General features: G+C 58.0%; 1 protein-coding gene across 4 annotated transcripts in view; it reads right to left on the minus strand.

Moving 5' to 3' along the window:
* BCAR1 (BCAR1 scaffold protein, Cas family member) overlaps nt 1–20,656 on the minus strand; it is a 35,689-nt gene extending 15,033 nt beyond the window's left edge. For 2 of the 4 annotated variants that reach the window (XM_022583175.3, XM_022583174.3), the window contains exon 1: nt 7,736–7,941. In XM_022583175.3, the coding sequence (XP_022438883.1) occupies nt 7,736–7,747 (12 nt within the window). In that variant the 5' untranslated portion in view covers nt 7,748–7,941. The other 2 variants (XM_022583177.3, XM_089903316.1) reach the window with 2 other exon arrangements.
* Nucleotides 20,657–26,849: the final 6,193 nt, after the last annotated feature.

Raw genomic sequence — 26,849 nt, forward strand, 5'->3', positions numbered from 1 at the left:
TCCTGGAGCCGGGACACACGCTCCGTGCAGAGGCCCAGTAGCCCAGCAGCCTGTGCAGGCCTTGGCGAGGCTGTGGGGACAGACAGGAGGACCCCAGCATTGGCAGGCACTGTGCCGGCAGGCCCAGAACCTCACCGGGGACAGAGAACCGGGTGGACAGGCCCCACATTTTCAGTCCTTGGCCTCTGCTGCTTGCGCGGGTGAGGGCTCAGGCTGGGCCCAGAGATAGCACAGGGGGGCCCCAGCCAGAGGGCCAAGGTCAGTCCAGCAGAGGGCAGGAGCAAAGCAGGTGCCTGGGTGGGAAGGCCAGGCCTGTGGAGAGGACAGTGCCAGGCCAGCTGGGCACCGGCCCCACCAGCCCGGCCTCAGCTCTGGTTGCCCTCCTCTGAGTCTCCTGGGGACTGAAGATGCAGAGCCTGGTCTAGATCTGACTCGGAAATGGGACCTGGGTTCGGACCACCCTTCCCCACGTGGGCCTGGGTCTCATCCCCTGGATTCCAACTTGGGGCAGAGAGAAGTCGGGGTGAGGCCTCACCCAAGTCTAGGAGGGCCCACCTCCACACTAGCATCAGGAGCCGGAAGGAGCCCCTCTGAGCTCCGTCTCCCCTGCCCATCACAGTGAGGATTAGGGAAGAGGACGGAACACCATCAAGGGGGACGGCAGCCCACGGGGGAAGCCGGGGCAGGCAGTGCGTGCTCCAGGCCCAGGACTGCACGCTCAGACTCGGGGGCGCAATGGCGGGAAGCCCACTCCTCCAGGGCAGCTCAGAAGGACCCAGAGGCCAGAAAGCTGGGAGCCAGGAGGGACAAGGCCCAGGGGAGAAGCCAGCCCAGGCAGGCAGCGCACAGAGAGCAGAGCAAGCGAATTCACCCTGCACCAAGGTGAGCGCCAGGGCAAGGGCCCTCAGAACTACTGGCGGCGCCAACACTGTCCACACCACAGTCAGGACGGTTATCACTGCACTGAGGCATAAATGAGTCCTCAATAAAATGTCACTTGAACTTAACAACTGGGGAGAGGGTAATGTTTGAGACAATGGGGGATGCTTTTTCTTCCTGCTTCTCAGAAATTTTCAATTTGTATTTAATGAGCATTTCTTGGTTTGGGGGTTGAAAAAATATACACCCTGAAAAAGAAAACAGTGGACTACCTCCTAGGCTCCAAGGCAGGATGGGACGGACAAGGCCGAAGCAGGTCAGAGGCCAAAGCCCCAGAAGGAACAGATGGGGCGGGGGCTGCCCTGCTGCCCACTGGACTCATGGGTCCCATCCCCAGGCTGCCTGCAGGAAAAGCAAGTTTCCCAAATATGGTCTGCAGCCTGCTCAGGGAATCACACCCCGTCAGGGGGGCGGGACACCCAACCCACCCTCCCCCAATGACCCCAGAACACAGAGCCACCCCTCTGGGTCCCCTCAGCCCCTGCCCTGGTGACCACAGGAAGTGCCAGCAGAGTGAGTCACAGGAAAATTCCCCTCCAGCCCAGTCAAAGGGGGCAGGGTGCAGACAGAGGGGAATGCCCTTCAGAGGCCCCTCACCTCTTAGAGGAGGGCAGCCCAGGGAAGGCTGGCAGAGGGGCTTCGGCCAGGCCCTGCTGGGCAGGGCTGGGCTCTCAGGGAGGCTGGAGAGCTCTGCCAAGGGCAAGGTCCAGCGGGAGGGGGAAGGGGGTGGAGGGAGGGTCCCCTGGACCCAGGAGAGCTGCCCAGGGAGCTACCAGGGCCTCTCGTGCCCAGGGTGGCCAGCTCTCACCTCCTGGGTATAAGCTCGATGAGCAGTCAAGGCCAATTCCAACTGCAACTGTATAGTCCGGGGAGGCCGGAGCCAGGCTGGGAAGCACCTCTCAGGGTGGGCACGTGGCACCAGGCGCCTGGCACCAGGAGCTCCTCTGCCTGCGTCAGCTGGTGCCCCCCTCCCCCCGCCGAGCCCCCAAGGCAGGCGCTCCGCAGTCCTGGGCACTGCTGGCGCCGCAGCGCTCCAGCTGGCCAAGCACCCGCCCCTTTGGGCCCCTAAGCCTCTCCAGCTGCTCCTGACACACTTCTCCCTCCAGTGCTGAGCAGCAGCTAAGACCAGACCTGGGCCTGGCTCTCCCTCCCACTGCTGGGGACCTTGGGCAAGTCCCTTAGCCTCTCTGAGCACCCAGATCCCTTGTGTTAAGGTGACAATCCTGGTTTCATAGGGAAGTTCTTTTGTTTAATAAAAGATTCACCTGGCATCTGCCCTCTGCCAGGTGCTGGGCCAGGCCCTGCAAGACGGTGCAAGCCTAGGTCGACCAGGCCCTTGTCTGCACGGGGCTTGCATCCCAGCAGGGCAGGCAGACACAAAACGATTTGCCAGGGCAGGGGGAGATGTGGCATGTGCAACAGGGCCACTACACATAGGACAGTCAGAGGTGGCCTCCCCCAAGGAGGACACTTCAGATGACTCATGAAGACCGAAAACTAGGCGACCATGAAACCAGCCAGGGAAGGGCATGTGGGCAGAGCGCAGGCATGAGCCAAGACACTGAAATAGGGAAAGGCTGGAGGGGAGACAGGACTGTGGCCCTGGACCGGCAGGCAGGCTGGGCCGGTCACACTGCAGGGTGCCTTGGGATGCTGCAGGGAGAGCTCAGTCCATGTCGTCCAAATGGTGGCATCCCATGGCAGAATAAGGCAAAACCCACACCACCTGAGCATTCCTGCTCTGGACATGCTCCCCAGGACCCAGTGTCTTGTCCCAGCTTGGAAGAGCGGGGTCAGTCTACCTAGAACCTGGCTTTCCAGCCTTCCTCACTGTTGGGCCCATCAAGTGCTTCCCCCAAGCTCACAAGAGGACACAGCTGTGACCTCTGGGAGGGGCACACCACCAGGGCACCATCGCAGTCCAGGCCAACTCTGCCAGCCACCTGGCTCCAAGGCACCACGGAGACTGCTGCTGACTCGCCCGAGTCTCTAGCCGCCTCACCCGCGACCCTAGGAAACCTCTCGCTGTGTCCTACTCCTCCTTCAGGACGTGACTTGGGTGTCACCCCCCCACCCCGCCAAGAAAGCTCCCACATCCCTCCCCGGGCACCCACACCTCACTGTCCCCACCTCGAAGTGCTGATCAACAGCTCTTGTTACTGCCCACTTCGTGCCCCCAACCCGGGTGCCCAGAATGGGAGGGGCCTGTCTGCTTGAGCAGGGAACGTCCCTCCGCTGCACATGCATGCCAGGCCTGGCCCAGAGCAGGGCTGAGCGTGGGGCTGCTGGATGGGCGGGTTCAGGCAAAAGCCCCCCTTGCGGAAGGTGGTGCCCTGCCCTCCCTGGGAGCCGCGCGGCCACGCCTGAGAAAGCCAGGAAAGGCCCTTTGGGCTCACTCACCCCAGAGGGAGGGGACAGAGGAGAGCCCCCTGCCCAACGCCAACACCCCCCAGGCAGTGGCCTGCCAGCCAGGCCCGCCCAGAACAACACCCTGGTTGTTGCACACGGGAGCTGAGAGGGCTGCCCCACGGCCCTGCCGGGTCTGAGAATGGCCCTCATTGTGTGCGCCAGACTCACCCAGGCCCTCAGACACGGAGCAGCTGGGCCTTGGCCGCCAACGGGCACGTGTCAGCGGCCATCTGACGGGTTCTCCCTCGGTCTGCTGCCCCAGAGAGCCCTGGATGTGCTCTGGGTATCCCCAAACCCCGACTCTGCGGGACGGTGCTACCTGGTGGTGGGGAGACTGACAGTTCACAATGATGACGATAACGCCGGCAGTGAGAGACAGGGCTCTTCTATGTACCTCAATTATCTCTTTCAACCCTGTGAGACACTGTGATTGCCTCCACCTACGGATGGAGAGACTGAGGTGCACAACAGACACTTGACTCGCCAGGGTCATGGTCAGGAAGTGGCAGAGGCAGATCTGCTGTATGACAAAGTGCAGAGCTGGGTGGCTCCCGGGGTACTGCTTAGGTCCATGGAAGCCAGGAGTGGAAATTTCACAGGGCTTTTCCATCCCTCCCTGTCCCCCACCCTGACATACACCCCAGCCCCAGGCACAGAGCCCCACACACAGCAGTCACTAGGGAAACTCTAGTTCTCTTCATACAAAGAACCATCTCAAACCTGGGCCAAGTTTATTTCTGGGGTATTCTGGTTGCTTGTCCCAAGGAGCCCCCGTGGCCACTGGATACAGGCCTGACGGACGTGTGCCCAAGTGGCGGTCTACACCCACAACCGCTGCTCACTTGTGCCCTGGGAACCCCGCCGGAGGGGCAGCGGCTACAGGCCCACTGGCCAGGGTCCTGACAATCCTCTGCTCCGCCTCCCGGCTGCGATGGGGCTGGGAGGGCAGCGCCTCTTCCCTTCCCAGGAGGCCCCACACCCTCATCCTGTGGAACTCCGCAACAGCAGGCCTTGGCATCACCCTCCCCTTAATTCTTCCAGGACAACTGAGTGACCAGGGTCTGGGTTCAAGTCCTCAGTGCTCAGCGTGACAAGCGTGGATGAGCCTCCCATTCCAGAGCCACTCCAACGGGACAAGGGGAGCATGGCTCCTTCCCTGCCTGCTTTGGCAGTGCCTGAGGCTCAGAGGACAGAGCAGGGGCCGTGTGGGGGTCCTCAGCCCCATGCCTGACAGCACCCAGAGGACAGGTCTACAGAACAAAAGACTAAAAACCCACCTGTGGGTGGCCACCACCAGCAGCCCCCTCAGACAATCAGGAGCCCTGAACTGGCCTTGCTACAGTGGCAAGAGCAGATGTCTTTGTGCCCAGCTCTTGGGCCGAAGCAGGCCCCTGGCCCCACTCCTGCCAGGGCATCCCAGACACTGTCCCTGCGAGGCTGGGCAGAGGAAGAGAGGTGGCATGGGGAGGGCCCTCCTACTGCAGAACATGGCATCTGCAGCCCCCAACACACCTCGGACGGTGGGAACAGGTGGGCCTGGGGCCAGGGCACCAAGGAGCCCATGCGGGTGACACGAGAGCGGAGCCCTCCACCCTCCAGCCCACCCCAACTTCTGACAGCTTGGGAGTGGTCCTCAACCCCTTAGAACCCTCATCACTGCCACCCAGCCCAGGGAACCGACCCAGGCTGACAGACCCCAGACATGTTTGAGTAGACCGGCTTGTTCAGTCTTGGGATTTGGTCTCTCAGCAGAGGGCCCAGCATGAGGTTGACCTTCACTTCAGGGACAGTACCAGGCCCTGGTAACCCACCGTGGCCAGCCCCAGATATGCCACTGGAGGGGCAGAGGCAGAAGCCCGGGTGGGACAGCAGGGACTTCACTCCTTACGAAGCCTTAGTTTCCCCACCTGGACATCTAAAGCCTCCTCAGCTCTGCCCCTCTCCAGCCCTAAATGACAGCTTTCAGCAGCCCTTAGAGCAGCAACGTCTGCTTCTGCAGGGATGGAGGAGGACACACTGGCACAAAAAGCAGGGTTCTCCAGCTCAAAAAAAGTACCAAGCCCCTGACTTCAGGATACGCAATGGAAACAGGGGACTGAGACGGGGCCCTGCCCCTCCACCCTCTGAGCTCCTTCCACGGCAGGCTGGTACTCTGCCCCACTCCTCACTCAGAGGTGGGAGGAAGTTAGCACAACGAGACAGAGAGAGAGCCAGGGCCTCTCCCCAGTGCTAGAGGGCCCAGCCTGCCCCCTGGAGGGAGGCCACTCTGTAGCCCCTTATTTGTGGGCCTTAAGGATCCAGAGGAGGAGGAATTTGGCCAGTGTCTCTGCTGGAGAATGACCCTGTCCCCGCCCTACCCTACAGCCTGCCCTCCAAGCATGACTCTAACACTGCTCCTCCCCCTTCCACCTGCTGGCTGGTTCTGGCTGCCCCAACTGGCTGTGGGCTCCTGGGGCATGGTGGAGGGAGTTCTCCAGGCCTGAGAGACAAAGGGTGGTGGGATCTCCTAAAAGAATAATGGAGGCCAGGAGGGGGCTACTAAGGAACAGTTCTGGAGCCAGAGAGACCCCACCAAGTTGGCAGCCCCAGTAGAGCATGGCAGCACCCCAAGGGCCAGAGCACCCTCAATCCCAGGGCAGGGGGAGCACGTGGCTAGAGCATGGGGCCATACCAGGAGACTATGTTCTGGATACGGTTCTGTGAGGACAAGTAACTGCCCCTCTCTGTGCCTCAGTCTCCCCATTGGTACCATCTATATGACTCGCGGGGAGAGCAGGTGTCTTAGGGGCCCTTCCTGATTAGGAAGGATTCCCTAGTGGCACTGCCCTTACTTCAATCCCTTGCCCAAGCCTGGGGAGATGATGCCAGCCCACAACGCTAACGTCTCTGTTCAGCACAAGCGTAAAAGTCACCCTCTTTTAAAATCACCGGGAGCTGAGGGTGACTGCCTTGGCAGAAGCTGGGGCTGCCCTGCCCTGCCTCCACCCGGCACCTACAGGACTCCTTCCTTGCCCACGGCAAGCGGGTAGTGGGTGCTAGTGCCAGGAGAGCTTGCCGGCAGGTCCTCCCAGACCTCCCTTCCTGCCAGTCTCCACCTGCACCTGGGCCCTTCTCCTGCTTTTCTAAGCCTGTTAGCCCTGCCATCCCTCCACTCCCACCATCAGCTCTCCACCCTGGAAAGGAAAGAGTCATGGGCGGGAGGCGTGTCCCCCAGCCCAGGGGGATGAGGAACATCTCCCTGCCTGGCTGAAATCTGCACAGCAAACCCAGAGAGTACCTCCCAGCTTAGACTCTTCCTCATGCTAAGAGTGCCAAGGAAATAACTCTTCCTCATGCTAAGAGTGCCAAGGAAATAAACTCCCTGTTCTCAAGACCAGTTAGGGAGCCACTGCTCCTACCGAGGGATGGGAGACCCCAACATCTCCCCAGACTCTAACCCCCTCACACTCCCTGACCACGCCCGGCCCTCAGCAAATCTCAGCTTCTCCGAATCTTTCAACACCGCTCTGGGCTCTGCAGCAGCAATGAGGGGCTGGGCGCCGGGGCTGCGGCCACCCGGGCAGCGGCCCCGCCCCTCCCCAGCTCCCACGCTCTACCCGCGGAGGCTAGGACCACGGGATCGCGGCGCGGCCCTGGACTCCCCTGCCAAGACCCGGCTCCTACAACCGTTTTTGCAACCACGGTAGGTAATAACCGAGAATCTCCCGCCCTGGGTCCCGGAATCCAGCGCGGGCGGGCCGGGGGTTAATTATTAACTTCTCCGTGGACACCCGCGCTTGCTCACCCACCCCTCAACCCCTAACCTGGGGGCATGGGCAGCCCTCACTCCAAAACACACGGATCGCCACCCTGCTTCCTGGAAGTTCACGGTCCAAAGGACCTCGGACCGCTCCTCGTAGCGATGGAAAGTGAGGCTCGGAGACAGAGCTCACAGGCCCAAGGTCACCCAGCAGGCAGCGGCCGGCAGAGGGAGAGCGGGCCTCCGGCCAGCAACTTTCCCGGATCCAGGAACTCTCCTACCGGCCGGCGGCCCCCGAGTCCGGTCCTTCCAGCCGCCCCCGGGGTGCGCAGGCTCTGGGATCCTCCGCAGTCCTGGCCTCCGGGAGCCCCGGCCAGGGCAGAAAGGGGGTTTTCCAGGACCTCGGACCCCGGCCCGGTCACGCCCCCGCGGAGGCTCCAGCGGCCCGTAGTTCCCAGGACCCGCAGGTCCGGCAGGAAATGCCACTCACTTAACTCTTTCCCGCCTGGGACCGCCCCGGGCGCGGGCAGAGCTGGGTCGCCTCCAAGCCGGTACGCGGACCTCGCCCGACACTCCCTGGCGCGCGGACGCCGCCCCGGCCACCGCGAGTGGACTCCGGGCCGCACTGGCTGCGCTGATCGCACTCACCAGGTAGTTCATCGTGTCGGGTCGGCCTGGGGCCCCGGCTCCCCGCAGGGCGCACAGCGAACTGCCCGCGCCGCGCGCTCTCGGATTCCCGAGAGCCCCGAAGCCTCCCGGGTCCTGGTCCGGCCGCCTCAGCCACCTCGCAGGCCACTGCCGCTGCCGCCGCCGCCGTCGCCGTACAGAGCCGGTCCCATCTCGCCCCGCCCGCCACCGCCGCCAAGGCCGGCGGGCCCAGCCCGGCTCCCGGCATGCCCGGTCGCGCGCGCCCATTGGCCGCTCGGGCTCCCCATGCAAATGAGCCTCCGGCTCGGGGGCGCGGCTGGCTGCGGGAGCGCGCGGGCACGCGCCGCCCAGTGGGACCGTCCACCCCCACCCGCACCCTTGCACCCGCGCTAGGCTCCAGGCGCCTGCCGGACACGCGGGATATCGCCTTTTCTCCGCACGCCCATCCCTGCCCTCCACCGTGGGCGAGAACGCGCCCCTCCTCAAAGGCCTAAGCCTTCTTCTTCTGGGAAGACTGCCGGGATTGCCCTCCTCCCCCGTGGCCGTTGCAGCCCCGGAGGCACCAGCCTCAAGTCTGCCTTCCCCGCCCACCAACCTGGGGCATTTCACGCGTGTCCATCCGGCAGTCCGACTCAGATCTGCATCTAGAAGGGCATGTCCCAGCTGGCAGAAAACTAATAATACGACCACCGCACCGACTCTGGTCAGGCCTTCGGTGTAAGAGCCCCAGGTTATGAAGACACAGCAAGGAAGCTGGGGACTGCGGCTGTCCCTGTAATCTAGGGAGAGTAGAACCGGAGCGCATCATGTTCTACCAGCCGTGCGCGGGAGGTTCCAGTGCACCCAGGGACAAGAAGCTTGCCATCTCCCACCTTCTCCTCGGAATTGAATTCAGTCTCCTCGAAGTGTCCCCCACTGTCTCGGTGCTGCTCTAGGAGATGTGCCCCTACCCCAATCCCTCCCTCAGTCAGCCCTGTCCAGGGCTAACGCCTGTGCCCCAACGACTCCTGTTTCAGCAACAGGGGGTAGGAGGGATGCTGATGAGAATGAGGGGGAGGGAAGAAGCACGACAGGGAAACTGAGTGGAGGGTGCCTTGGTTCTCCTGAGCTCCCCCTCCCTAGGGGGGCAAGTTGGTGACTGTCACCCCACGTAGGCAGCCAGAGTCCCTGAGCACAGTCCAGGTTTGCACAGGGGTCTGCAGAGAGATCTAGGATGGGACCTCTCCAGAACTAGACTGTCCCATTTGCTGAGTGTGTGGACACCATCAGGCAGCTCGAAATTCCAGGGAAGCATGGGGGCACACCCTGCAGAGAACCCTCGGGCACGGCCTATAAAATGCATACAAGCCCACGGTGCACTCACAGGTGCCCCTCCACCTGACACCCAGGGATGGCCGACTCAGCCTCTCACCAGGTGTGCTACCTTGGCCAGGCCCTCTCCCATCTGTAAAAGGAAGGAGCTGGGCTAGGGAACCCCAAGTCTGGCTGGTTAAAGGTCCCCTGGAGAGCTTGTCAAAAAACAGATTCCTGTTTTTTAGGAATCCCCTCCTAAAAAACCCCTCCCACAGGTCCCCTCCTCCAGAAATCCCGGGTGTGGGGGGAATCTGGACATCTGCATTTCCCCCAAAGTTTCTCGGGGAACCACTGGACAGAACTCCCAGCATAGGGTGTGGGTAAGGAGCAATGGGATTTGGACTCAGTGTGACCCAGAGTCCTCAAGAAGGAATGGGACAACTAGCTGCTACCCTCTGCCCTCCTCAAGACGGGACCTCCTGTAACCTTCAAAACAGCCCAGTTCTCCCACAGAAGAGCCAGCTCTCAGGGGAACGCTACCTAGAGTATCCTCTCCTGCTTGTTCCCAAAGCTGTGCCCCAAAGTCAGAAAGGAAACTGCGGGCTCAGCCCCTCCGAAACCCTGCCCCTGCCCCTGTCCTCAGCCTGGCTGGCATCCCAGGTTCCAAGGAATCAGATCAGAACCAGCTGGGCTGTGTGTGAACATCTGTCCATGCTGGGAGCTGGAGGAAGTCCCTAGGTTTTCCCCGGGTCTCCACTCCGGTGGGGAGTGGGGTGGGGACCAGGCTTCACAGCCAGACGGCAGGAGGTCTCTGCAGGAATGGGCAGGGACGCAAAAGGGCTGGCCTTACTCTGTCCTAGCTGGCCTTGGGAGACAGGAGGAGGCTGCCTGGGAGGAGGAGGACCGGAGACCCTCCCTCTCTGGGGCTGGATTAAAGCAGCGCTGGGGGCGGGGTTGCTCCTGTGGGCGGGCAGGCGGGGGAGGAGAACCCAGCTCTGGCCCAGGCATTTCAAAAATTTGCTGCTTTTCCACTTAAACTCCCCGCCCCCCCCCACCCAAGAGTGTGCCTCCCAGAATGGCATTTCCGCTTTGGAATCAAGGCCCCAGGATCTGTGCCCCACTGTGCTGCAAGGGGAGCAGCTGGAGGGGGAGAGGAATGCCCCCTCCCAGGCCTGCCATGGGGGAGTGGGGGAGGGGCACCCACTGGGCAGGCTCTGGCTGGGGTGTATGGGGGAGCAGACCCTCCCGGGCCGACTGCCAAGTGACACAGCCCCCAGGACAGCATACAGGCTGGCCCTGGGCCAAGGTCTCTATGACCACGTGCTCATTTCATGCCCGCAGTGATCCTGCAAAACAGCCTTCACGATTAGCCCCGTCTTCCAGAGGAAGAGGTTGAGACCCAGTTTACTGCCCCTTGCCCCATCCCACAGACTTCAGCCACAGAAGGGAAAGAACTGGTGGCCACAGAAGGGACAGTGGGGATGCTAGAGTGCAGTCCACCCTGACTCCCCTGTGGCAGGCAACTTCAGGACAGGGCAGAAAGGGAATCAAGGGGCAGGGACACTCAGGAAAGCCAAGGACCCTGCCGCACTCAGAGACCCCAAAGGACAGGCATCTGAGACCCAAGCACCACCCTCAAACACAACTGAGTTCAGAACTGGGGCCCAGGGACTTCCCTGCTGGTCCAGTGGTTAAGACTCACACAGGGACGTTGGCTCTCATCTGTCCATTAAAGTGTCCACTGGGGTGAGGGCTGCTGCTGATCCTAGACCCTAAGTGGGGAGACCCGGCTCCTGCTCTCTGGGCTTTTGGGGTCTTATTCTCTAGGTCAGACCCACAACACAAAGAACTATTCTTGCTTTAGCCCCAACAATGTCTGTGGCAGCATTTATAACAGCAAACAAAGGGGGGGCATAACCTACATGCCCAGCTACAGGGGACTGGCTGGGCAACCAGAGCCTCCCAATGCAAGATTGTGCAGCTATGAAGACGGCCACTTTCAGAGACTAAAATCATGCAAGAAAATGCTGACGAGCAGTGAAAAGAGGGGGCTAAAATGGCTTGCACAGTGTGACTCAGACAGCCCCCTTCCCCTCCTAAAGCCTTGGTTTTCCCAGCAGCACAGAGGGTGGCTGGATGGGTCAGCTGATGGCCGGCTCTGGGAGCAGCAGCAGGAAAGGATTTCCTGAGGCCGGAGGTGAGTGCTGCCAGCCCAGGGACAGGAAGAAATGATGTATCTGTAGGGCTATGGGTGTTGACGCCTTGCCCCTGGGCTGGCCACGCACACTGGCAAGCTCCAAGCCAGCCTGCAAGCCGGAGCCAGCCCTGCCTGGGCAAGGGTGGAGGAACCCCTGTGGATGGCCTGGAGAAGAGGCCAGCCCGCTGCATCGAGAACCACTGTCACACAGGCCGGACACCCCACACACCCAGTGTCAGCCAGCCCTCACTGCCCTCCTGGGGACCAGGACATAACTACCACCACCCAGAGGCTCAGAGAGGGGCAGTGCCTTGCCCAGGTCACACCTCCAGGAAGTGACAAAACTACAAACTAAAAATGTAACCGTACCTGGCTACCCAGGGGTGTGCCCACAGAACAGCACCCCAGGTGATCTCAGACAGAGCAGAGTCTGCACGCTTAGGGCGGGCGTCAGAGCCATAAAGAGCTCTCCCGTCCTCCCCTGCTCTCCAAGGGCGGAGTAACCATGGGGCAGTCTGTTTGTCACTGCAGTGGTGACTCGGACTGTGGGGGGGTGGGCTCTAGTCCCCAGCCTTCGAGTCCGTTTAGCATCGTCCCAGGCCAGTCCCCAGAGACCAGGGTACAAGGGCACAACCAGGACCGAAGGTGTGGGGACAGAGCCTAGGGGTGGCGGAGGCGGGTAGATGGGCCTGGATCCCAGCAAATCCACTGCCCCCCACATTCCCGCAGCTCCCTCCCCTCCAGCTCTGGCTCTTTCAAGAACGGGGAACTGGAAGGAGCAACAGTCTCCCGATTCTTTTAATTGCTTTTCTAACCTGGAAATGAAAGAGCAGCAGAGGCACCTGCGGGGAGGTGCCTGCTTCAGTGAGCGAGCAGCTCGGTTCACAAGGCTGGGGCACTTCCCAGGGGCTCTTTGCCCCAGCCCAGGGTGCTGCCCCCATGGCCTGAGTCCTCCCTTCTCTTCGAACCCCCCTCCCCATGTGCCTCAGAGAAGCAAAAACCAGGCCCCACATGTCATGTGCATAATGAGAAGGCTGCCCTCCCTGATGGCACTGGGACACCACTCCCTGGGTCCTCACCCAGCGGCAGCCACCTCAGCACTGCCTGAGGGAGGACACGGGGGTGGGGGAAGGAAGGGCTGGGGACAAGACCCTGTCCTCAGAGAGAAAGCTTAGCCGCTGGAGGCCCAGCTCAGGCTGACAGCCTGGGTGGGCAGGGCCCGGGGTGTGGTCAAGAAGCAGTCCCAGCCGTCTGCACCTGCCTCTCCCCATGGCAGCCAGCTCCAGCATATCAGGGCAGGGAGAGGGGGCGACTTCACATGCCATCTGCTGCCCCCCGAGCCTGCTTCCATAGCAGCACAGGTGCCCACACCCACAGAGACCCCCAGAGGGGCAGCAGTGTTGGCCAGACATCAGCTGGGGTCAGGAGGTCAGTGGAGTCACAGGAGGGACCCTGGGAGCTCTGGGGTCAGTGGGGTGGGAGTACAGGAAGGCGTGAAAACAAAGAGAGCACAGCTACAGCAGCCACCGAGGAAGTGTGGCTTTTTCCCCCTCCTCGAACCGCACTGGGGACCTCCCACCTGAGCCTGCTCCAACCTACAGAGAAAGGCTCCATGTGCCCCAGGAGACCCAGGCCCAATCCTCACCCAGGTGTAGCCTACAAGGACAGGAGTAGAGCCCATTAAAGATTCCACCTGGCATGGGACCTCAGTGGTCACTGCATCTTTCAGAGCCTTGGTTAGTGCGTCTGCTAAATGTAACCACTGCCAGGAGCCCTGCCCACCACCAGGCCACGAGACTGCAGGCACGTGCAGGCGCAGTGCATGGCGGCACCCTGGTGTCAGCAGCACACTCACGCACCTCCCCTGCCCTGCCAAGCACACTCCCTTGGGCCCACAGCTCATGCACAAGTGCACTCCAGTAAGCCCTCCCTGTCCTCCCAGCTGCTGCTCAAGGGCCCTGAGCTTCCCTAGCCCCGAACCACACGAGGAACAAAACCTCAACCTCGTCTGAGATTCTGCAGCAAAAATCGTTCTGCGAAGCCCTGTTGCCCCCAGCTCCACCAGCCAACACTGGGTGCTGGGCAGGGTCTCCCCTCAGCCGGGGGGAGTGGGGAGTGGCTGGGCCTATCACTACACATACTATAGCACCCACTCCTTGCTGGGATAGGCTGCCAGGAAAACAAGTCGTGTCCTCAAGGAACTTACACTCCAGGGCGTGTGAGGGGGACAAACAGATAAACATGGGAGCGCCTGTGGGAGAACCAAGCAGACAGCAGAGGGCAGACTGGAGGCAGGAGCTACTTTATACAAGGTGCCTGGGGGCTCCTCTCTGATGAGGTAGCATTTGAGCAGATGTGTGAATCTTTTGCTAAGGTTCATTATGCAGAAAAAAATAACAGTAAAGGTTTGTAAGAATAGCACAGGCAGCCAATTCCCTCGGTGTGAAGAGCAGAGCACAGAGGTGTTAGGGAAGCAGGGAGTGGCTCTCAAGCAACCGCTCCCTGCTCTTAGCTTCTTGAGTGGTGCGGGTGTCCTGCAGGCTGGGGGCATCCAGAGTTAACTGGGAGCAGCCAGGAGTGTCTGCCTGGTGGGGTATCTTGGCGGGCAGCCAGGGACAAAGCGGGGAGACCAGGAATCTGTCCCGACCAGGGAGGGTGGAGGGATAGGGTCAGCTCCCAAGACAGGCTCCATCCTCTCCTAGAAGCCTCTCCCCACTAGGACCTCTGGTGGGCACAGAGGCCTGGGAAAAACACAGGTGACTCAAAAACCTAAGACGCTTCACCTCATGGCCAACCTGGGAAGAGGGAATTCAAACCCTGGATACCTGTGGAGGGCTGTGAACAAGAAGGCATGTGGTCCCACCACTCTGACAATCGTGTAGCTTTGGGGAATCCAGGATTTGGGGGCACAGACGACTCTCTGGGCATGCCTCAACGCACACACGATTGGATATCAGGTTTTATAAAATACTGAAATAGGGTATTACACCACCACTAACGCTAGTGTGTTCCAGTATTAAAAATACACAGCACAGAAAGACTAGAGACAGGTATCCATCAGCAAGAGAATGGATAAGTACGTAAATTCAGTCAAAAGTGGAACACTCAGCAAGGCAACGAAAAGTGAACTACTGATACACACCACGTGGATGAAAATCTCAAAATCATTTTGCTGAATGAAAAAAGCCAGACCCCAGAGTATATACTATATGCTTCCACTGACATCAAGTTCAAGTTCAAGTTCAAGAACAGGCAAAACCATGCCATGATGAGAGAAATCAGAATGCTGGCCACCTTAGAAACTAACACAACATTGTAAATCAACTATACGCCAATAAAAATCAATTTAAAAAAAAAGATCACAGGATAATCATAGCTTTTCCTTTTAAAAAAAAAAAAGAATGTTGACCACCTTACAGGGGGTAGGGCACACTTGACTGTGAAGGGGGTACTTGTGAATTTTCTGAGATGATGGAGAGGTTCATTATCTTGATTTGATTGATGGTTACATGGGGTCTACATTAGTCAAAACTTATTCAACTGTATTCCTAACATCTTTCAATTTCACTACATAGAAAATCTACCTCAGGGACTTCCCTGGTGGCGCGGTGGTTAAGAATCCACCTGTCACTGCTGGGGTTATGGGTTCAATCCCTGGTCTGGAAAGATCCCACATGCCACGGGGCAACCAAGCCCATGCGCCACAACTACTGAGCCCGCGTGCCACAACTACTGAGCCTGTGCGCCCTAGAACCCGTGCTTCGCAACAAGAGAAGCCACCGCAATGAGAAGTCTGCGCACCGCAACGAAGAGTAGTCCCCGCTCGCCGCAACTAGAGACAACCTCCCGCATGCAGCAATGAAGACCCAACACAGCCAAAAATAAATAAAATTAAAAAAAAAAAAGAAAATCTATCTCAACAAGAGAGTCTCAACTGGTAAAAATAAAACAAAGCACAGAGGAAACAATACATAGCATTAGGAATACCAAAAAATAGGTACTGCAATCCTAAACCCACCGTGTTACCCTTTTTGCCCTGGCTGTCAGGGAGCTTCAAGTTAAACCTGCATGCCTACCTTCCCCATACAGTACATAGTTCTGGATCTTTCGATGATCCCAGACTGTTTGTGTCTTTCACTATAATCTGCTTCAACTCCTTACTGGAACTCAGCAGGGTTTAAATAATAAATTAAAATTACTAAAAAGTTCCCTCAGCCTCTAATTCCCCTTAGAGAAGGGATTAACTTTAGAGCCACAACTTGTGACCACCTCTCCTGGCAGAGCAGGCATGCATCACCACCTCCAAGGTCCCCAACCTGTCCCCAGGTCTTTTTCTTTTTTTCTTTTTTGGCCGGGCTGAGCAGCATGCAGGATCTTACCCCGACCAGGGACCAAACCCTGAGCCCCCTGCAGTGGGAGCGCAGAGTCCTAACCACTGGACTGCCAGGGAAGTCCCCCCTCCAGGTCTTTTTCTTGAAGAGAGGGAGACAAAGGCCCAGCAAACTAAAGAAAGCCAAAGAAACAACAGGGTTAGACTAGGATGCAATCAAAGCAAGCGGTCGCGATGAAGCCAAGTCAGAGGCTGGGGAGGCAAAGAAGAGCACAGAAAGGGCAGGAGACGGGAGGGCAGGTGCAGCTCAGGCCTCATGCCAGGCCATGGGAGGCGGGGGGTCACAAGGTGCCACCCTCACAGCCTTGCGGCCCACCTGCCTCACCCACAAGCTTGAGCCCCCTCCCTTAAAGTACCAGGACCCACCTCCGGCGTGCTCTTCTTCCCACCCAGGACCCTGCCTGTTCCATGCTGGCCAGGCCACTGCTGACCACATCTGAAGTCAGGCTTGTACCCACCGATCCAACAGCTCCCAAAGCCGGCAGCCCTGCACCCGCTCCTGGGGGCCCTCTGGGCAGGGCATGCAGCTGGTCTGAGGCACAGTGGACCAGGCGGTGGCCCCACTGGAGGCCACTCTATCTGTGGGGTGAGGACACGTACCTGTCCATCCAAGGCTCAAGAGGCAGGGGAGGGGCTGGGGTCATTCCACTGCTAAGGCCCTGGCCGGAACCGACCATAAAGAGAAAGCTACTGGAGGCAGGCTGGGCGGCGTGGAACATTATGGGGGCAGGGAGCTGATCTCTTCCCAAGCTGGTCGTGCTGGTGCCAGGAGTGGGTCTCGGCCACTGCACCAGTCAACAGTGGCAGGATAAAGATAATAACCTCAACAGCAGTAGCTGCTATGACTTATTAGCCTCTTAGTAAAAGCTTTCTGCAAACCTCACCAAGTTCTCATAAAACCCCAAGAGCTCAGTGCTGTTAACATCCCCACAACACAGAGGACACAGGCTCAGAGAGGTTCAGTAACTGGCTCAGACGAGCCAGCACCATTCACTCTGGAGCCCTTGCCCTCAACCCACCACAAATCCTCCCCACCCAGACTTAGCCTCTCTGGGAACCCACTCAGCCCCCAACAAGGCTTCCAGGACAGTGGCTGGGATGCAGGCTCTCTGCACAGGGACATAGACTCCTATATGGCGGTGGGCTCCTCGGTGCTCCCAGGGCCACTTCCTTGGCAGGTGGCCAGGATAGGCTGGAGAGAGAGGAACCAAGCAGGCCAGGTCCTGCCCTGAGGAACCTAGCAGGCACCAGATAACCCCAAGGATGAATGCACTATCACAGATGGGAATCCTGGATGGCTTCCTGGCACGCTGCCCTCTGCCTAAGCGAGCGGGAGTGACGAGGTGAGCAGGGCAGCGGCTGAAGACCTTCCTGCCGAGGGAGGGCCGGGCAGAGTCCAAGGCCAGCGGGAGGAGTGTGGCAGCAGGGGCGTGCCAGGGCCTTTGGAGACTGAACTGAGGACCTTGGACTTGGACACTGCCTCTTCCCACTGTCCTCTTTTGAGCCTGTTCTACCAGGCCCCAGCTGTCCATGGCCTGGCTGCCCAGGCCAGTGGTGAGCCCAGGGCAGAGCCTCCCAGCTCCCTGGCCAGCTCTCCAGTCACAGTGGTGGCTGGCACAGAGCCAGGCACAAAGGGCACCCTGGGACCACTGGCAGAGGTTCAACCAGGTGCCACTCCTGCCCCGCCGATTTCCACTGACTGCTGCTGGGGCCCGCAGGGCTACAGCCCCGGGCGAGCTGCCTGGCTGCCCAGAGGCCCAGCTGCCTCATGTCCAGGGGTGCTGAAGGGGTTACCCAAACTCATGCTCAGAAAGCCACGAGCAGAGGGTCGCTCTCTCAGCAGCCTTGGCCTCTGTGGATGGCTCAACAGGCCACAGCCCCTACAATTAGAGAGGCCACACTCACTTTCTGGCTTTGGATCCTGCCAGACTTGGTTCCCACCCTGGCTCCATCTCTCAGTGGCCAGGCGACCCTGGCAAGACTACAGGTCCTACCCGAGCCCACCACCTGGCACACAGAATGCACTCAACACACGTCAGCACTTAGCTCCTTGAAAGGACCCATTCCTCACTTAACAAAGGAGCAAAGGAGGGGCTGGAATGGCTGTGCCCATTTCCCAGACAGGAAACAAGAGGCAGGAACAGAGAGCAGGCAGCTTCTCTACAAGCTGGAAGCTGGCTTCCTGCCTGACAGTGCCGGGGGGCAGTGTCACTCCAATGCCCACCAGGGGTCTGAAGGGGGTGGCACAGCCATCTTCCTTCCAAATGCTTCCTGCCTGCCCAGAGAGAAGAGACAGTCCTGGGTGCTGACCAGCCATACCCAAGAAGAAGGCGGATGTCAGACAGCACCCAGGAAGTGCACCTCCAGGTGCTGTGTGAACTGTGCCTCAGCTCTGGGCAGAGGAAGAAGCACGAAGCAGGGAGTCAGGAGGACCCCATGTGCCTTCCCCTCTCTGGGCCCCAGACCCCACGTGAGTCAAATGACAGAGGGAGACAAGCTGATCCCTGCTGGGCCCCCCAGCTCTAACACTCAGGAGGTCACTCCTGTCCCAACCTGGTTCGCCCCAGCCTCTTCTCTCACCGCCATCACCTCCCATCCCATTCTGAAGCATTTTATAATTGCTGTGGGCCGAAGTGCCTGCGTCAGCCCCATCCAGGAAAAGACTGCCCAAATGAAGGGGTATGCTTAAAACCCAAATGTGTCCGTGAGCACCACATGGGCGGTCACCATTCTGGGCTCGCAAAGCAGGGCTTGAGCAGGAGGCTGGCTGGCCTCACCACTCATCAGCACATGAAAGCAATTTTCTGAACATTTCATGGCTGCTCCCAGAATGAACTTCCTCTCCCAGTGCCACCAGTTCACACATTGCTCAAGGTCCCAGGAGACAGCCAGGGTGATCTGACAGCCCAGCATGTAGGGGGCAGAGGGTGAGACCCCCCCCCACTCCCCTCTTCAGAATCTCCAAGGGCTGTGGCTGCAGATGGGAGGGTGGGAAGCGACGTGGAGCCGGCAATGGTGTGTAGAGACGGAGCAGAGCTGGACTGCAGGTCTCCACAGCAGGTGTCCACAGCAGTGCCTGTCTGTCCAAATCACACCCAGAGCCTGGCCCTCCCACCATCCCTCTCTTGTTACAGATGGGGCCACTGAGGCACAGAGCCCAGGAAGGCTGCCCAAAGTTCTATAAGGCAAGGGGTCTGGGTGCCATCCCAGACTCCAGATCCGCACCTCTGCTGTGATTGTGGAGGCCACACCAAATCAAGCGCAGACGTCCCAAACTTAGGCTGTCCAGCCTCTTATGTGGCCGGAGTCACATGCCCCGTTCACTACTGCCCTGGAGACTCAGGTCCTCAAGCAGGCTCAGGTGGCCCACCTCATCTCTCTGGTCAGGTCCTCAAGCAGGCTCAGGTGGCCCACCTCATCTCTCTGGTCAGTGCCCATAGGATCAGGGCAGGTCCCCCAATGCCCCGAGCCAGAAGAGACCCAGAGCTTTGCAGGAAAGCAGGGCAGGAGAAGGGCTTGGCAGGCATTTTCTGTCTTCTTTCTTTCTAAAGATGAGGCAATTATGCTCTGAACCAGAACAGATGGGGGTGGGGACTTCACATCAGTACGGTCTGGAAGCCCTAATTTTTTCTTCAGTAACTCTGCATTACTGCTTCTGGAGGCGGGCAGGAGCTGGGATCTTTAATTCCATAATAACAATGCTTTGCACTTACACAGCGTCTCTCCTCCAGTAATCTCCATACACTCTACGGTGGGTAATTAAAAGTCCACTTGCCCTGCCAGGAAGCCCCAGCTGTCTGCTTCACCGTAAGGACGGGGTCCCCCAAGTGACCAGCAGTTCCAGAAACAGGTCAGGGGACAGGCGCGCTGGGCCACTGCCCCTTCCTGTCAGAGGGAAAGCCCCTAACGCAGCAGAGAAACAATGGCTGGAGGCCACAGCTTTCCAGCAGAAGGTGCCCCTTCCGGGAAGGAAGGAAGCAGGGTGTCAGCCCCCACCTCAGTCTGTGCATCTGTAAAGCGGGCTAGGGCCTGCGCTTGAGGCTTGGTGACCAGCGGTGGCCAGGATCACTTGCCACCCTCAGGAGGTGGGACTCAGATGCCTCCAGTTGCCGGCCAAAGTGTGGAGCCCTGGGGGGCTGCCCAAGCCTGCCTGCTGGGCTAGGAGGAGTGGGTGTCGGGTGAGAAGAGAAGCCCCCATGGCTAGGAGGGAAGAAAAGGCTGGGCCCTGAACCCTTGGGGGTTCAGCCGCAGAGGTAAACTTCCCGGGAAAGTGAGTGCATCCGCCGGTTCTGGGGGGTAGGCGCAGATCTCCACCCCGCCAGGCTGCCCCGGGTGAAGGGTGTCTCGGTCTTGCGAGAGGTACAGACCGGGCTCCAGGCCTGGCCATCCCCGTGAGCTCCCTGAGCACAACAGGGCAGCTGTCCTAGGTGATTCCCAGGGGTACTACGCAGACCCCGCCCCCTCACCCAGCCCAACCATCCTGTAGGAGGGTTCCCGGGGAGCGGCAGAGACCTCTCCCCACTAGGCCTAGCCGTCCTGGTGGTGGAGGGATTCCTGGGGGACAGCACGGACCCCAGCCCGACCCGGCTCTCCAGGGAGAGGATGGAAAGAAAGGCGGGGGCGGAGAGGCCGGCTTCGCGGAGAAACCCCAGGCTGCCCCCATCCCCCGACGCGAGAAGGCCCAGGTGGGGTGACCCCCAGCCCGGAGCCCCGGCGGCATTAGGCCTGCAGCGGGCGGCGCGAGGTCGCGGTCCCGGCCGGCGGTCAGTACTCACCGGCACGGACATCTTGGCCGCCGCTCTCGGGGCCCGGGCGGGCAGCAGCGCCGGCAGGCTCCGGACGCCGGTCTGCCGCGCCGCTCAGAGCCCCCCGCGCGGGGTCCCGGCGCTCTCGGGGCTCCCGACTGACTCCTGCGATCTCCCGGCAGCCGGACTGTCCAGCCGCTCCAGCCCACGCCGCGCATGCGCCGCCCCGTGCCGCCCCTCCCCCTCCGGTCTCCTCCGCCCGGGGCCGCGTTAAAGGCGAGGACCCCGGACCCCGGCATTTTTCTGTCGGCCCAACGCGGCGACGAGGCTCGGCCTCCACCCTTTACCCGTCCTTCAGGGGCCACCTCGAGTCGCAGCATCTCCTGCGCGCCCGCTAGGTCTGGAGGCCAGAACCCCCCCACCCCCACCCCCACGTTGCCCAGACCAGGGTGCTGGGCGCCTGCCCGGTGGTCTGGCTGGGCTCCCAATCTCTGTCTGAGGGCTACTGCAAGTCAGCGGAGCAGGGCTCCTAGAAACCCTTCCCACTCACCCAGCTGAAAGCCCAGCGACACCCCCGCCTCCCCCCGCCCTCACCAAAACCCCACACACAGCTCTGCCCAGAGCTCCTCCGCCTGCTCTGCTCTCCCCTGACTGCCCCTCCCCGGGAACAGCCTGGCTGATCGTCAGGTCACCCTGACAGAGCTGGACGGGCTTTTAGGGAGGATCCTGTCTCCTGGTAACCCCCACTCAAGGGCCACCCATAACCAGGCCGTCCCTGCACCAGAGACCAGCCTTCAGACACTGGAAGACAGGCATTCCAGGGCCTGAGCCTTCTTTTCTCCGGGTTAAACTCCCGATTTCTTCAGCTCTTCCACATCTGACATGGTGTCCAAGCACTGTGCACATACCTGTGCATCCTAATTGCCCCGCCCCCTGCCAGGTAGGCCTTGCTGTTCCCATGTTACATCAAACAGATTGAGGCTCTGAGACCCCTCGGCTACCAGAAGGCAGTACCAAGGGTCTGACCACTTTGTTATGCTGCCCATCACATACAAACTGTCCCTGCTTCCTGGGGGCCTTTCCTGGGCTAGAGGGGGCAGGCAGGGCCACAGCAAACAGAGGGGAGTCTGGGGTGACAGCTGCCACCCACTCAAAGGGCTCTCTGTGTTTGTCTGGCAGGCAGCCCTGCCCGTGCCCACTTGCCTGCATCCAGCTGGCACAGGGTCTCCTTAGCTGGGAGCAGCAGTTCAGCCTAGTGCCCGGGCTCCAGGCCACACATGCCCGCTGTCTCAGACGTCCCTCCTCTGCCACCCTCTCCCCCTACCACACTGAGCCTTCCTCCTGGAGCCCAGGCTCCAACCCTCCTTTCTCTCCTACTTTGTCTGGATTCTTTTCTTTTCTTTTTTTTTAAGATGTTGGGGGTAGGAGTTTATTAATTAATTAATTTATTTTTGCTGTGTTGGGTCTTCATTTCTGTGCAGGGGCTTTCTCTAGTTGTGGCAAGCGGGGGCCACTCTTCATCGCGGTGCGCGGGCCTCTCACTATCGTGGCCTCTCTTGTTGTGGAGCACAGGCTCCAGACGCGCAGGCTCAGTAGTTGTGGCGCATGGGCCTAGTTGCTCTGCGGCATGTGGGATCCTCCCAGACCAGGGCTCAAACCCGTGTCCCCTGCATTAGCAGGCAGATTCTCAACCACTGTGCCACCAGGGAAGCCCCGTCTGGATTCTTATCGCCCACTGCTCCTGTCTTCTCTCCCATCGGCCCCATCTCTCAGTGCCCAGGCCAGAGCTGGGTGAGCAATGGGGAAGGACTCCTTCCACACTCCTGGATATAGGGAAATGGGAACCCAACAGAGGGGTGTGGTTGGGGCCACAACCTCCAAACCATCAGTCCTTGCCTCCAACTGACCCCCAACGACTGCTTACTCGGGAAGGCCATCACTAACTCATCCCTTAGCGCAGGAGGAGGGATGGCTCAGCCAGACCCTCACTCACTCTGAGGCAGGGACCCAGGGCCTTGGGTGTGGGGTTGGGGGCAGCCAGAGGAGCCCCGTCAGGGCACTGAGCATCCTCCCCAGCACGACCAGGTGTCTGTGAAAAAACAGCGGATGCTCCTCCCTTACTGTCACCAAACATCCCCCACTGCCCAGCAGGCAAATGATCCCAGGATGACTCACTCAGTCCTGCAAAAAACAGGCTCTGGGCACCTCAGGACTAGCAATTACACCACAAGTAACAGCTGGGCTGCCTGAGCAGGCACCAGCACCCTGAGAGGGTCCTCGAGGGCTACCAGGGCCCCAGGGAGACAGGGTTTATTGTTGCACCTGGCACTGGGAGGGAAGGGAATTTGGACATGGCCACAGAGTAAATCTGGGCGGAGACAAGCTTCATACCCAGTTCTCCAGACACCCAAACCCAGCCTCTATCCCCTGGGCTTTGCCAGAGGAGCCCCTGGCCGAGGAGAATGCAGTGAGCCTTTGGAGGCGCCTGCAGGCAATGTGTAATAGTCCTACATTAGCATGTTGCTTCGGTCACTGTTGATGAGCCAACATTGATACATCCTTATTAACTACTGTCCACACTCTATTCGGATATCCTTAGTTTTCCCTACTGTCCTTTTCCTGTTCCAGGATCCCATCCCGAATCCCACATTACATGTAGTCGTCATGTCTTCTTGGGCTCCTCTGGACTGTGACCGTTTGCCGATGTGATGCTGACCTTGATGACCTGGCTGAAATAGTGTTTGTCAGGTTACTCTGCTATAAAGTGACTCTTTTTTCCTCCAGCTTTCTACAAGGTACCTTTTGAAGAAATGAGGAGTTATGTTCCACCTCCTTGAGGACAGAGTATCTATATCAATTATTTGGATTTATTCTGTATGGGAAATTTGTCTCTTCTCCTTCACTTATTTATTTATTCAATCATTTATATCAGTATGAATTCATGGGTATTTATTTTATAATTTGAATTATATTACTTTATTTTCTTGCTCAAATAGTTCCTGCTTCGGCTGTTTGAGTTCTTTCAGTTGGTGAATCAGATTTTTCAAGTGAATCTAGAAATCAAGATTTTTTATAAAATCTCTAGGTTTTGAAACATTGACTGTGTAAGCCAGTGCTTCTACAGGCCAACCCTGGCAGCTCTAGGCCCTGGGGTCAGATTACCTGCTTTGAACCCTGCTCCTCTGCTTGCAGCTGAATGATCTTGTTCATGTGAGTTAACCTGCCTGGGGCTCAGTTTCCTTATCTGTGAAATGGGAGGATAATATCCTCTGGGTGGTTGAGAGGACTCTGTTGAATGGCTCAGGTAAAGTTCAGGGCACTGGACCTGACACAGAATTCTTATTAAACAGCAGGGACCATCATGACCACAGGCATGAGCAACTCCCTGTGGAGGGCAAGAACTGAGTTTGTTTTGGGGAGGCCTAGAAGGAGACTTCAGGGTTGGAGGTGGCCAGCAGGACTCTGTGAGCCCTGGAGTGGATGAGAAGGGAAACTACCCACCCCAAGCCTGGTTTTCAACATGAGAGTGGAACTCTGCTACTCTGTAGTAATACAATACTGACAGGTGGTGTATGTACAGGCAGCTGTCCTATCTTACTCATGCTAAAGTGTGAATGACTACCTCTCTCCAGGAGGGCAAGTCAGACTGGCAAAGAAAGAGGCTCAGCTTAGTGGAGTGGATGGGGACCTCACTGGCCTGCCAGGCAAGACCCTGGGGTTCAGTCCTGGCACCACCTCACACTTACCCTATGACCTTAAGCAAGTCCATTTTCCAACATCCTTGAGGATAATTTCACAGTCTGGTCAAGGATGGGCCCTGAGGGCTGGGGCACCTCCTTTTCTGTCCCCCATGCACAGAACCTTGGGTATGCTTTGCCTGGAGGGCCTCTGGTTAAGGGAGAGGGTGATGTTCAGGTCATCAGGCTGCTAGGCGCAGAGGGAGACCCTCATCCCTTAGACAATGAGGTTTCGAGGCCTGGTAGCAGGAGGGAGATGTATTAGTTCCTTATTGCTGCTGTAACAAATTACTCCAGGACTTCCCTGGTGGCGCAGTGGTTAAGAATCCTCCTGCCAATGCAGGGGTCACAGGTTCGAGCCCTGGTCCAGGAAGATCCCACATGCTGCAGAGCGACTAAGCCCGTGCACCACAACTACTGAGCCTGCGCTCTAGAGCCTGTGAGCCACAACTACTGAGCCTGCACTCCACAACAAGAGAAGCCACTGCAATGAGAAGCACGTGCACCACAACGAAGACTAGCCCCTGCTCTCCACAACTAGAGAGAAAGCCCACGCACTGCAACAAAGACCCAACACAGCCATTAAAAAAAAAAAAAAAATTACCCCAAACGTAGTGGCTAAACAACATGAATTTATTACCCTACAGTTCTTGAGGTCAGAAGTCCAAAATGGGTTGGCAGGGCTGCATTCCTTCTGGAGGCTCTGAGGAGAATCGTTTCCTTGCCCTTTTCACCTTCTTGTGGTTTCACCTGCATTCCTTGGCTGGTGGCCCTGCATCACTCCAACCTCTGCTTCCATCATCACATCACATCTCCTTCTCCTGACTCCCTCTTATAAGAAGCTTGTGATTGTGTTGGGTCCACTCAAGTAATCCAGGAAAATCTCTGCATCTCAAGATCATTAATTTAATCACACCTGCAAAGCACCTTTTGCCTTCTAAGGTAACCTAGTCATAAATTCTGGGGATTCAGATGTGTATGGGGGGACCCTGGGCCCCCCAAAGCTGCTCCCCCACTGGGCACTACAGCCTAAACTTCCGCCATGGCTGCATTTGGCCAGCCCGGGAATCCTCTCACTCAGTTTAAGAGACATCTCTCATTGTTCATGGGAACAGCTATAGGTGATGTGTGGCTCCAGCATACAGTCTGGCAAAAACCCCTAACAGGCAGGGACCCTTTGACTCAGCAATGCCACGAACTTATCCTAAAAAAATACACTCACAAGTAGCCAAAGATATACGTGCAAGGATGTAACTTGTAGCTTTCCTTATGATCAGGAAAACATGGGAACAACTTACAAGTTCAGTAATAGGCACTAGTGAAACAATTCACGCAACATTCCCAGGACAGAATTCAATCTTGGGCTCCACCACAAATGATACGGAATGACATGAAAACACGTTTACAATACACTGTAAAGCAAGGAAAAATAGGCTTCCAAATAATAGGTACAGATGGATCCTATTTTCATAAAAATTCACATATTTATATTTATGTCATATGTCTGCACTGGGAAAAGTGTGGAAGGATAGATACCAAATATCAGCTGTGGTTATCTTGGGGAAGGGGTAGGATTTTTTTCACCATTGTGTCATATTTAGGGAAGGCCTATTCAGTGCTTGGTACTCTACGGATTAATAAGTAGAGCTTTTTCTGTCTTTACAGATTAAAATCTCACAGACTAGTTTGTTTGCTTTTTGGAGAAAAAGAGGGGGTTTTGGTTAACTAAAATTATTTCCTCTATTTTCTAATGTTTCTTGAGTGAACATTCATTATTTGTGCAACCCTTTTTTTTTATAGTAAACACTTTTTAAAATTGTGGTAAAACATACATAACATTAAATTTACTGTTTTAACTATTTTTAAGTGTACAATTCAGTGGCAAGAAGTACATTCGCAGTGACCTGTAACCATTACCACTACCCATTTCCAGAGCTTTCTCATCTCAAGCAGCTCTGCACCCATTAAACAATAACTCCCCTGCCCTCCTCCCAGCCGCAGCAACCACCATGCTTTCTGTCTCTATGAATTTGCCTATTCTAGTCCCTCACATAAGTGCAGTCATACAATATTGATCCTTCTGGGTCTGGCTTATTGCACTTAGCAAAACGTTTTCAAGTGTTAAGTTTGGTTTTTTTTAAATATAAAAACACCTTTTTTTTTTTTTTTTTTTTCGCGGTACGCGGGCCTCTCACTGTTGTGGCCTCTCCCGCTGCAGAGCATAGGCTCTGGACGCGCAGGCTCAGCGGCCATGGCTCACGGGCCCAGCCGCTCCGCGGCATGTGGGATCTTCCCAGACCAGGGCACGAACCCATGTCCCCTGCATCGGCAGGCGGACCCTCAACCACTGCGCCACCAGGGAGGGGAAAATGCAATCGTCGAGTTCTAGGAAATACAAAGCCACCCTGAACAGGTTCCCATGCAGTCCCGTCGCCTCTGAGCAGGCAGGAGACAGAGGGGAAGGGACTCACAGGTCCCCAGCAGCAGACAGCTGAGCTGGGAGACCCGCAGCCCCACCCCAGCCCCAGAGCCCTGGCTGCTGGCCTCCTGGTCTCCTAGGATGTTTGTAAACACCCAGGGACCAGAGCCCCTTCCAGGAACAGGCCTGTGTTCTCAGTGCCCGTGACAAGTGGAATTTCACTCTCCACTGGAAACAATCCCCAGGGCACTGTGTTTCTGAACCCAGGGATGAAGCCGCCCGGCTGAATAGTATACATTCTCTAAATTATTAAACAGCTGCCACACTGGGGTC

Source organism: Delphinapterus leucas, chromosome 20 (genome assembly GCF_059928025.1).
Source record: "Delphinapterus leucas isolate spDelLeu-1000000601 "Yukka" chromosome 20, BTC_Dleu_Yukka2, whole genome shotgun sequence".
Classification (NCBI taxonomy): domain Eukaryota; kingdom Metazoa; phylum Chordata; class Mammalia; order Artiodactyla; family Monodontidae; genus Delphinapterus; species Delphinapterus leucas.